Here is a 13,031-nt window from a genome sequence, read left to right as displayed (position 1 = left end):
TCAGTGAACGACGCGCGAGGTTCAAAATGGCCGACGGCTCTTACGTGAGTCGAAGCGACCTGGCGTGGGATTCTTCAAAACCTCAACGCTTATACCTGACTACGCAAGTTTCTCAATCCTACAGCGATAACACCGATCGCACGAGATTCCTTTCAAGGACTCAAAGTTCACTCGCGACGTTCGCTCGACCACATTCGCTACGGAGCTGCAGGACGTGCGTCTCCTTCCACCTTTTCCTCCCGCCTTCTTCTTCTTCCTCCCTCTGTCGTCGTTTTCCGGCTTCCTGTCTCTTTTCCATGGGCGCTTTTAACCTTTTAACCACAATAACCATTTCCCTTAAACAACAATAACCATAATACTTAGAACCAACAATAATAATAATAACAACAATAATAATAAGTGCCGAATCCGTAACATTACGTTGTGTATATATATATATATATATATATATATATATATATATATATATATATATATATATATATATATATATATATATATATATACAGTGGTACCTCGGCTTACGAGTTTAATCCGTTCCGTGACGGAGCTCGTAAGCCAAATCGCTCGTAAGTCAAAGCAAATTTTCCCATTCAAATGCATTGAAATGCTATTAATCCGTTCCAGCCTCAAAAAAAAAACACCAATTTTTTTTGTTAGGTGCTTTTAAATAACAAAAATGTACTTTATAAATAACAAATAATGTATAAACAAGCACGACCTCGTATATACTGTACATAATACAAGAGAATGTAAAGAAATAAACTGGTTTTATTAAGCAGAGGAGAAGAGCATGCCAGGTGAGGTGTGCGTGTTGTCGACTTGGCGAGGCAGTACGATCGTACTCCTTCTACGATATGTACGATTTTGAAGCAGAAGGAGTCCATAAAGGCTATAACGCCAGCCAAGGGCGTTACGATTATTTCAAAGCTCCGGACCTCTATCCATGAAGATATGGAGAAGTTGTTGTTTGTGTGGTTGAAGGAGAAGCAGCTCGCAGGAGATACCGTGACCGAGAGCATCATGTGTTTGAAAAGATTGAAACTCGGATATCGAGCACGGACCACGAGGTGTTTTTTCTTTTTTCTTAATCTCGGTTTCAGTGAACTTTTGCTCTGTGCTCACGTGTACTGTACCTGTACCTGTAATGGTACGTCAGAGGATGGCACCTGTTGTCATCATATTAAGTGCAAGATGTTCTGCATCGTAAGTTGGTACACCGTGGTCTTTCGGCGGTGTTTAAGCCGGCCGTCTTGGCTTCTGTCACCATTGGCATTGAGTCTTTCGATGTAGGTAGGTCGTTGTGTGCCGGTGCCTTGGCCGAATTCCTTCATTGCTGCATTGTTAGCTCACCTGGTTTTTTATACCACATCTTTGGTTATCGGACCAGCGAATGACGTCATCTCCTCCAAAGTATGGCTTATTCTCACTTGTCTTGGACGATCTTCTACTTCTAGCCTTCCACCGTGCATTTGGTGTCCACTGTACTTACTGTACAGTGCCTGGTAAAATTGATGTAATGGGTTTTTGACCGTCAACGCCATGAACCGTCATGAACCGTCAACCGCCATGAACCGCCATGAACCGTCAACGCCATGAACCGCTAACACTCAAAAGCCCATTTATCGCGCCTTATAAAGCAAAACGCAAACCGAAAGCCATGCCTCTCAAGCGAGGCGTGCTTCCGTGGTCACGTGATCCACAGGTGTAGCTCATTATACCCGCACGCGCGACACGCTTTGGCGGTCACGTGACCAGCCACTCTGGAGGCGGGGATCCCCGCCGATGACGTCACCGGCTGGAGCAAGGAGATTCCTCGCTCATGTATTTCGACGATTGCGTGTTTTATATCCAAGCAGAGATGCTTTCACGGCAAGATAACCGCGTGACCGGAACCGGAAGCCACAACCGGAAAATTCAAAAAAATAAATTTTTTGAGCTCGTACATCGGATCTCGGCTCGTATCCCAAAGCAACAAACCGCCCGAGCGACGGCTCGTATCCCGAAAAACTCGTACGTTGGGGCACTCGTAAGCCGAGGTACCACTGTATATATATATATATATATATATATATATATACACATACATATATATATATATATATACACATACATATAGATATATATACACATACATATACATATATATACACATACATATACATATATATATATATATATATACATACATACATACATGTATACATGTATACATTTATACATATATACACACATACACACATACACACACACACATACTCACATACATACATACATACATACATACATACATACATACATATATACATATATACATATATACACATATATATACACATATATACATATATATACATATATATACATATATATACATATATATACATATATATACATATACATATATATACATATATACATATAAACATACATACATATTGTTACGGTCCGCGGTTAAGGATGTTATGTTTGCCGAGCGGATGGCACCGCGACCTAACAGTTTCCCCGATTCACCCGATTCACCCGAACGTTGGCCGTATCGCGCCACAGATATTCAATATGGAAAACTCTAAAGCGACCGAATGTAAAGAGGAAGAAGAAGACGTACAGAAGAGTAACGGGATTTATTATTTACACACACAAGCAAAAGGAGCAGTCACGGTTATGTACAGGGAACATTGAAAAAGCAGGTGACACAGTGAAAATTACGAGCTTAACTATACAAACTTAATTAAATACCCAGGACAGAACAAACAGAAACGGACTCACACGGGGAATTGCAGAGTGGATTGGCTGGAAGGAGGTGTGTGGCTGAAGGGGGAGGACGGCACGGAGCTGGCTGGAGCTTGATCCCGCACGGGACGTCGGGCTGGACCTCGACGGCCGCTGATGCCACCGATCCTGTCGTGTGCGCGGGATCACGGGTCGGAGCTGCTTGGTGGAGCCGACGCGCTGGTGGGGGGTCTGGCGTGATGGGTTCTCTCCTCTCTCTTTCTTGGTCCAACCACTCTTCACCACCGACAACTCAACGCAACCACTGACCACCACCTCTGACCAACTCTGACCAAAACCACACAACTCAGCTCTTTCCCATGGACCTCTTCGCAACTTCTTGCGCGCGTGCCTTTATAGCGCCTCCAGTGATTAAGCCGCCGGCCTTCAGGACACGCCCATCGGTGTGCTCACCTCGGCCATGGTTGGTCGCGCGACCCTCTGGCTCCGCCCTTGATGACGACGGGCGGGCACGCCTTTCTTCCCCGACCCGAGCACATGTTCAATGGCGGGTTTGGAGGGGATGTAATTGGCAAATTGAGGCTTGGCCATGACGAAAGGGGAAATGGAGGTTTTTGGGAATGGGAATGAAGGGAATCTATCTATTTCACTTGGTGCAATGGAGTGTCATTTTAATGGAAGACAACGCCTTACCCTAAGACACATAATAAGGAAATAAACTACTGAACAGGGGTATTCTATGATTGGCTGACGTGTATGCTTTATGGAATTAACTACCGGAACGCCCTTTGACCTTTACACAACTGGAGCAAGGAGGGCTCAGAATAAAGCAATAATAATAATACACAAAAAAAAAACACAATCCTCATTTCCGCAACACTGCACCCTCGTCCTCTTAGGCACGTCCCGGGCCTATAACTTTAATTTAGTGTGACACGTAGGTGTAGTTCCCTCTACTTTTAACCTGACCCTGCGTGCGACAGTCTTAAAACATAAATAAATATGTCCCGCTGCTCCATTGCACCCTACCTAACAGACTCACGCCCACAGCTAACCGAATTGCGGAATGGTCTTCAAACTACACATTTACGGTGGGGAGCATTATTTACAATGACGCTACTTTATTTACAAAACGCAACCCAGGACCTGTGATTGTTCTTTCTGGGGGGGAGACAGTCTGCTCTGCATCGACGCACCATGAAAGCACCCAAAACGCACCACTACACCCTCAAGCGCCAATCGGTGCACAGTCATCATTGTTCACTGAATAAAAATAAAAACAACAACCCCTAACCCTGCAGGTGGTCTCTTGCTCTTCGGCTCCCTCTGCTGGCTATTATTATGTTCTTCCTGATGTTGTCATCTTCCTTTGCTGGCGGCCTATTTGTATTAAAACTTGCACCCAACGTGTCCATTTTTATTTATTTATGGCCCACAGGGGCCGACTAGTGTGGTTCACCTGTGGGGCATCGGTGCCCTGTGATCAAGGTCCGCCAGCAAGATTTCGGGTCCTTCATGGCCGGTTCCAGCAGAGGGGCCATGCCCCAACCCATGGGGTCCATCAGTGGTGCTCAGCCACAGACATGTGGTCCATAATGTGGTGCATCGATGTAGACAGCTGGTTCTGGGAGTTCCGGGCACACAATGGCGGACTCACACACGCTCCCCTCGGCGCCCAGGTCCTCATGTGGGAGACAAAAGGGGGGAAGACAGATGAGCAAGGGGTAAGGTCACTAGGGTACACATCAAACAAGGCAATGCAAGGCGAAATGCGTATGGAGAGCGAAGTGAGAAAAGCTCGTCCCTTCCGTACGTCACCCCCCTGTCACCTACTCTACCCTTGCCCTTACCCCACATTTACAAAATCTACACATTTACAAATCCGTCGCTACCGTCACGTCTCCCCATATTTCCCCTATACCAAATTCGTCTCCACAATCCCCCTATCCAAAATTTGCCATCACCAATTCATCATCAATCCTCATAAGGAGGCAGAGATGGAACATCAAAGCACAATGTCACACCCACGTCATGATGCGTCTCACAATCCAAACATTTGCATCAATAAAAATAATCAAAACAACCTGGCATGGTGTGGAGGTACGTCATCTCAGGTGAGCGGATGCAGATGGTGCGAGGAGACTTCAATCCTAACTATCCTCTAAATGACATTAACACACTTTACACTACCCGGGGTCTTTCCCTGCCAATCCATTGGCCAACTTACACTATGGGTTCTAAAAACCAATTCCCATTGACCAAACTGTGGTGCTTCTCAATTTGGGGTCTCACTCCCCCGATTCATCTCCCGGTGCCCTTGCACAATTTCTGGGCTGAGACGTGTAGCTCTCCCAGCAGGTCTACCCACCTGCACACCTCCACCACTGTAGTTGCCACCCGAGCTTACCTAGCTCCTCACCCTAACCTAACTAACTGGGGAAGGCCCCTCCTGGCTCTGTCACCCCTTGGTGCCCTCTGGCACTGGGCTACCCGGGTCCGTCCTCCGGATCCTCGTGCCCCATCCACAACTACCGGCTCCCAGAGCCCACCTGCGGCCTCACCTGGCCGACATTCTCACAGTGGTGGAGTGCCCAAACCAACTACACACACTAACAGGCTACACGCCCAGCCATTTCCACAACACTAATGCACCCATCCAAATACCATTCTTTCACCCGCACCACAGATGCCAATATCCAAGCACAATTTACCTATACCCTCTACCTAACACTTACACTACCCGCCCCGGGTATTCGTGATGGGGGTCCACTCTTCCCCCATTCACACCTTCGCACCATCCACTCCACTCCACAATTTCCACCATACTCACTCCACGACCATCTATTCCAATACTCCATATACTCCACACTCCATGTATTCCACACTCCATGTATTCCACACTCCATGTATTCCACACTCCATGTATTTCACACAACCATTCTCCATACACCTGTTGTTGCACACCTGTGCAATCACACCTGGTGCCACCTGCACCCTCCGTCCTTCCTGGACCATTTGGTCAGCACAATACTCATCACCTTCACTCACTCATACACTGCTCCATCCACCTGTTCAGTTGCACACCTGTGCAATCACACCTGTTCCTTACACACGGCATCATCTAATCTACCTGGTGCCCTGCTAACCTAGTGCTCCCCGTCTTCCCTTTAAACTAAGCACATACCACGTCATTATCATCCACTACCCTCTCTGTGTCCCCAGCTACCTGTCCAATCTAGCAACCTAACCTTACCATTACCTATTGTCAATCTCTAGATCCCTACACACGATATATCCTAACCCACCCGGGCTAGTTTTCACTGCCATAAACCCCATAAAACTAGTGCTCCTTTGCCCCCGTTGTGAGGGATGACAGAGTTGCCATCCCACCACATCGGGCATCTCCCACTACCAATTTTGCACATCAAATTTCAGCCAATCAAAAATTTGCCAATCACTACCCATCGTCTGCCAATCATCAAATTTTGTTTTTCTAATTTCGGGTCCAGACCACTATCCTCATCATTACAGTCTACTTACTAATGCCTCTCGGTGCGCCAATTCACTCCTACAGCACGGCCGAGCAATGAATGCGGGTTGCTTGGTGCCGGCGGTTGGATATGTCCGACACTCGGTGCAGGGAAGGAGGTTTACCCGGGCCGAGATCCCACGCACCACCTCGGCACGGAGCCATCCCATGGCCCGATCTCGACCTGCCGGAACGCCTCAACAAAAAGGGGTCGCCATGACGACCCTTCCTATCGGGCTGCCCGCTCCGCCTAGTGGAGCACGGACGCGGCCGTTCAAAGCGAGGCCCAGCGTGGATCGCGTACGGCGGTTCTTTCGAAACCGCCGTGGTTCGGATCCCCGCTGGTCCTCGCGGCACGCGAAACCCGGCACGCACCGAAGGCCCGCTTCGGCTATAAGTCGCTCTAACCGCTAACCCGGTTACCGTCGATGCTTCACCTGCATGCTCACACGCATACGCTACCCCTTTCACCCTCACCGAGCTCGGTGCTCCAACGCCGCCCGTACACCCCGCATACTTCGTCATTGCATTTGTTCTTTCGCTCTCAGACTTGGTCACACACCTGACCACCGAACACCTTGGCACACACTCGTCGTTCGCACACCTCACCAACACACCTCTTCGCGCCCCCCCCCTCGGTCACCTCCTCTGTGACAACCACAGGTGTGCTCTCACTCGCACACCCAACTACGTGCCTCACCACCAACTCCAGCGTGCATTCCCATACGCGTTCTAACATTCCAGGTGTGCATCCCTCCATTCCAGGTGTACATCCTCTCACCTGCCACAACCAACTCACGCTCCGTGTCACTCTCACTACTTTCACCACCACTCTTGACAGCGCACTCACCCTTACTCTCGACAGCGCACTCTTTCCTCATGCACCTGTCCGTTACACACCTTTCTCGCGCACACTCTTGCGCACACTCTCCCATTACACCCTCTGTAACACTCACCACAGGCGTGCATTCTCCCTTACTCTTGACAGCGCACTCTTTCCCCATGCACCCGTCCATTACACACCTTTCTCATGCATCCTCTTGCGCACACTCTCCTGTTACTTCCTCTGTAACACTCACCACACCGCGCTTCCATGTGCTCCCTCGCACACGCGCTACGACCAACTCACTCTCGACAGCACACTCACTGCTTGGCGCGCACTTTTCCTCACACACCCCAGAGTCGGACATTCTCGCACACCTCCTCCTTCGCACACCGTACCTGTCGCACACTTCACCAACGGCCTCTCACGAACACCCGGATCCAAATCAACCCCCAAGCCGACTGAAGCTCCCCTCACATCATATACATTTCCTCGTATATCGCCACTCACCTTTGCACCTCGTCTCCGCACCTCCTTCGCCACCTGCAAACTCTTTATTTGGTTAGTGAGCACATCATCACGATTCGAGCACAGACCTTGTACCAATTCCATTACCTCCTCCTTTATTTCCTTTTTAGTTTCCCTTCGTCTCTTCTTAATTTCACTCACCCCTTCTTCCACCTCCTCTAATTTTTCCTTTACCTCCTTCATCTCCCAGTGCGCCCCCTCTATCTCTTCCTCTAACGCCACTTTAACCGTTTCTATGTGCGTCCTTACCTCTCGGTCCTTCGTCTCCATTACTTCTGTCACCTCTTCCAACTTCTTCGTCAACCCCTCATGTACCATCTGACATTCCTTCTGTGTCGCTATTAATTCGTTCTTAATGTCTTTTTGTGTCGCTTTTAACCCCCCGATTATTGCAGTGTTCTTTTCCACTTGGTCCACTAGTTCCTTTTGTCCCACTGTCAGCTGTTCTACTCCCCTCGTCAGACCCTCTATTCCCCCCTGTAACCTAGCCGTATTATTCCTCACCTCTTTCTCCATACGCTTTTCACCTCGCTTTACCTCCTCGCGTACCCCCGAGACCTCCTCACTTACACCTCGTCGTATCTCCTCTTTCATCTCCTCCATCTCTTTTGTAGATGCCACTCTCATCTGTCCTAATTCATCCCTCTGAGCATCCAATTTGGCTTCTACCCCGATTTTCACCTCCTCTATCTGCTCTCCCATTTGTTTAATTTCTCGGGCGGATTGCTCCCCTATCTCCCGCAATTTGTCTTCCATCCTATTGTTACGGTCCGCGGATAAGGATGTTGTTTGCCGAGCAAAGGCACCGCGACCTAACAGTTTCCCCCGATTCACCCGATTCACCCGATTCACCCAGACGTTGGCCGTATCGCACCACAGCTATTCAATATGGAAACCTCTAAAGCGACCGAATGTAAAGAGGAAGAAGAAGAAGACGTACGGAGGAATAACAGGTTTTATTAATTATTTTCACAAGCCAAAGCAAAGAGAGCAGTTGGTGATGTACAGAAAATGGAAGGAGCAGGCACACAGTGAAATCTTTAGCTTACCTATACAAGCTTAATTGATAAACATCAGGACAACGTTAAAGACAGACGGACGATCACACTTACACGGGGAAATGCAGGCAGGAATGAATGGCTTGGAGATGGGTGGCTTTTAGAGGCAAGGAAGGTTCAGCGGGTACTGGGCACGGTCGGGCCAGAAGGCACCGCCGTCAAGAAGCCGAGCTTTGGTCCCAAACTGCGCGGGCGAAGTTCCTTTCTCTGTACTGCTGCCTCGTGCGCTCCTTGCGTTGCCCCGGGCCGCTTTTCCTGCAGCGCGGCACGTTTCACGGCGGCTCGGTCACACCTGCTCGTCTCCAGCGCATCTCCTGGACCCATCTCCGTAAAAGCTCATCTCGTATCTCTTGGGAGCGTCCCGCGGCGGGTTATATAGGCCCCGCCCTTCACCCTTTTCGAACCTTCCCCAAACGTTCTCTCTCCGCCCTCTCAAGCCAAACCCCTTGTTCTGGGTTGGATGAGCGGGGCCGACTTACTCCTCCCCTCTATGACGAGGTGGAGACCCGCCTTTCTTCTTCGGCGTTACCTCGTGCGTAATGGAGTCAAATGCAGCAAAGTGGACGGCAGATGAAAATGCAGTAAAGTACCTAAAGAGGCAATTGCAGCAAAGTGGCGAACCTGGCACTTGGAAGCTGCCATGGGGCGTCAGAGGGCCTACTCCTATTTAATTCGGTGCAATGAAGAGTCAAACTAGTGGGAAACACATCCTTAGCCTACACAGAGAATAAGGGACTAACTATTTAAAAGGATATATCGTGTCCTGTGTGTAGGTTTATGGAATTAACTAAGAGGACGAGCTGCGACCATTCTTTACATTACGAGGGTCAGTTACACACAACAAAACCATACTTTTCACATTCGTTACACTTTCTCAAAATTGTTACACTTCTTAAATCCGTTACACTTCTCAAATTCGTTACACTATTTTCTAACCCCATTAACCCCTTTTTCACCTCTTTTATCCCGTTGTCTAACCCCTCAAATTTGTCGTCTAACTTCCCAAATTTCTTGTCTAATCCCTCACCGGTACCCCTCGCTTCGTCCCTCATTACCTCCAATTGCTCACCCTGAGCATCCATCTGGTTCCCCATTTGTCCCATTTGGCCCTCCAATCGCTCACCCTGAGCATCCATCCGGTTCCCCATTCTGTTTTCCAATCCTCCGATTTGGTTTCCCAATTGCTCACTATTCTTGTCCATAAGGGCCTTCATTTGCATCATAAAAAGGTTCAAATCCACCGGTGGCGCTGCTACGGTCGCGGGCGCCGTAGCCATGTGCGAGACGCCATTTTGCGCGCCTGAAACCTCCTCAACCACATTGCCAATGTTCTCCTCTACTTCGTCCCTCTGATCCTGGGTTACTCCTAACCCCTCCTCTAGCTCACCCACCTGCATCCGATCGCCTTGACCAGCCATGGCGCGATTTCAAAATTCGGGTTTTTCTTTAAAACAAACCAAATTTCGGCCGCTCCAAATTTTGACAATTTTTTATAGATGTTTTAAAAATTTGGTTCGGGCCTCGTATCTCACTCCCCAACACCAATTGTTACGGTCCGCGGTTAAGGATGTTATGTTTGCCGAGCGGATGGCACCGCGACCTAACAGTTTCCCCAATTCACCCGAACGTTGGCCGTATCGCGCCACAGATATTCAATATGGAAAACTCTAAAGCGACTGAATGTAAAGAGGAAGAAGAAGACGTACAGAAGAGTAACGGGATTTATTATTTACACACACAAGCAAAAGGAGCAGTCACGGTTATGTACAGGGAACATTGAAAAAGCAGGTGACACAGTGAAAATTACTAGCTTAACTATACAAACTTAATTAAATACCCAGGACAGAACAAACAGAAACGGACTCACACGGGGAATTGCAGAGTGGATTGGCTGGAAGGAGGTGTGTGGCTGGAGGGGGAGGACGGCACGGAGCTGGCTGGAGCTTGATCCCGCACGGGACGTCGGGCTGGACCTCGACGGCCGCTGATGTCACCGATCCTGTCGTGTGCGCGGGATCACGGGTCGGAGCTGCTTGGTGGAGCCGACGCGCTGGTGGGGGGTCTGGCGTGACGGGTTCTCTCCTCTCTCTTTGTCCAACCACTCTTCACCGCCGACAACTCAACACAACCACTGACCACCACTGACGACCAACTCTGACCAAAACCACACAACTCAGCTCTTTCCCATGGACCTCTTCGCAACTTCTTGCGCGCGTGCCTTTATAGCGCCTCCAGCGATTAAGCCGCCGGCCTTCAGGACACGCCCATCGGTGTGCTCACCTCGGCCATGGTTGGTCGCACGACCCTCTGGCTCCGCCCTTGATGACGACGGGCGGGCACGCCTTTCTTCCCCGACCCGAGCACATGTTCAATGGCGGCTTTGGAGGGGATGAAATTGGCAAATTGAGGCTTGGCCATGACGAAAGGGGAAATGGAGGTTTTTGGGAATGGGAATGAAGGGAATCTATCTATTTCACTTGGTGCAATGGAGTGTCATTTTAATGGAAGACAACGCCTTACCCTAAGACACATAATAAGGAAATAAACTACTGAACAGGGGTATTCTATGATTGGCTGACGTGTATGCTTTATGGAATTAACTACCGGAACGCCCTTTGACCTTTACACAACTGGAGCAAGGAGGGCTCAGAATAAAGCAATAATAATAATACACACAAAAAAAAAACACAATCCTCATTTCCGCAACAATATATACATATATACATATATACATAATATACATACATATATATATACATATATATATATATAATAATTGCTGCAGCTGAATCAGCTGCAGACTGATTCATTCATTCACTTGGTTTTCATTCATTCATTCACTTGAAAGTTTTATGGTGGATGGAGTCAGGTGTTTGTGCCACCGATGTTGGGTGTGAATTTGGTTTATAGGAGTTGTCTGTAAGGAGAAAGGACCATTGTAAAGAATCTCACAGGAACCTATCCTTTGCGCAAACTGGTGTATTACTGTTGTGTTCTTGCAATACACAGACAGCTGTACTTTCTTCAGCAAGTAATGCGCAATCTCCACTCACCTGGAGGCTGGGTATTCTTCCAGTTTGAACATAATTTTCATATTGGTCACCAAACAAAACCTAAAAGCATATTGTTTATTTGGATTTTGCAAGTAGCGTGCTATGCACAACATCCTTCTTGTTTATTTACCATTGAGCTTCAGTGCATCTTTCCATGCCGTAACATTTTTACCATTTGAGCTTTTGTCATCAAATCTTCGACAAACCTTTATTGCGAGAATATGGATAACACGAATGAATAAAATGTACAATTTGTTTTCACTGTTGTTTTCGTCAAGTTTAGTTCAGAGGACAAAGCGCATACGGACGGGTTTTTAATTTTGAGATGCTGTACCTAGGACACTCCATCATTACTATTTTCAATTATTGGGCAGTTTGGATTCTGCCGTTTTGTTCTGTCGTCTTGGCAGAAAAGACAGTGTTGGAAACCACTGGTTAGCACGTGGATGCGGAAGCCCACGTGACCATTCGTGTGCCTTTTTAAAAAAGAAAACCAATTTATAGATCAATTCTGGTTGTAATTTTGGGGAGAAATCCTCTGCACTGGTCTATGAAGACCCAGATCGGTATTTTATACATTATGTGTCGTTTTCTAAAGATTTTTTTACTCTTCTGTTTTTCTCTCTTCTGTATCCATAGATGTATGAGAAGTATTCCTTTGAAGAACTTAGACTAGCCTCTCCCACACCCAAGCGGTGAGCTTCCCTGCTCCGTTTGTCTTAAATACTGGTGTTAACGGCCACAGCTTGAACAGATCTCCAGATTTTCCTTTATGCTACAGGCCCAGTGAAACCATGCTCGTCCGTAGCAACAGCGATGGTACGTATAGTGCTAACTGGACCCCGGGTGCCGTTGGGCCGTACAAGATCCACGTCACCATTGATGACATCGAAACTGGTACAAATAATGATTGATTCATGTCCTTTTAAAATCTGTTGCACAATAACTTTTTGTACCACATGTCCTGGTTTTGTCTTAAAGCTGCTATTAGGTTTACCAACCCCCCACACATATGCTAAGCTGATTGGATTGATGACATTTTTGATCTGTACTTTGTACTTTTCGCTCCCACCAATGGCTTTGGCTTTTTTCAGGCTCCGGCTTGGATGTAGAGGTAAAAGAGCCACCAAAAGGAGTTACGCCTCCTGTGTGCTCATTGCAGTCTCGTCCCAAAATCGAACAACAGCCAAACAAGGTAACTAACATCAGCCTTATTTTCATGTGCAGTGGATCGACTAGCTGTGCTTAGGATGTGCTGGATTGATCATGAGGCTCATTTCTCGTCCAGTAATAAATATGTTTGTGCT

At 47.8% G+C, this 13,031-nt stretch overlaps 1 protein-coding gene across 1 annotated transcript in view; it reads left to right on the top strand.

The window, feature by feature from the left end:
* The window catches only part of MYCBP2 (MYC binding protein 2), a 381,848-nt gene that overhangs the window by 202,378 nt on the left and 166,439 nt on the right, over nucleotides 1–13,031 (top strand). The window contains 3 exon segments of the mRNA XM_078766193.1: nucleotides 12,364–12,419; nucleotides 12,506–12,621; nucleotides 12,819–12,919. Of these exon segments, the coding sequence (XP_078622319.1) occupies nucleotides 12,364–12,419; nucleotides 12,506–12,621; nucleotides 12,819–12,919 (273 nt within the window).

This window comes from Myxine glutinosa, chromosome 12, assembly GCF_964187855.1.
Source record: "Myxine glutinosa chromosome 12, kmMyxGlut1.1, whole genome shotgun sequence".
Classification (NCBI taxonomy): Eukaryota; Metazoa; Chordata; class Myxini; order Myxiniformes; family Myxinidae; genus Myxine; species Myxine glutinosa.
Note: the sequence above shows the minus strand (reverse complement) of the source record. Positions and strands in the feature narration are given on the sequence as shown.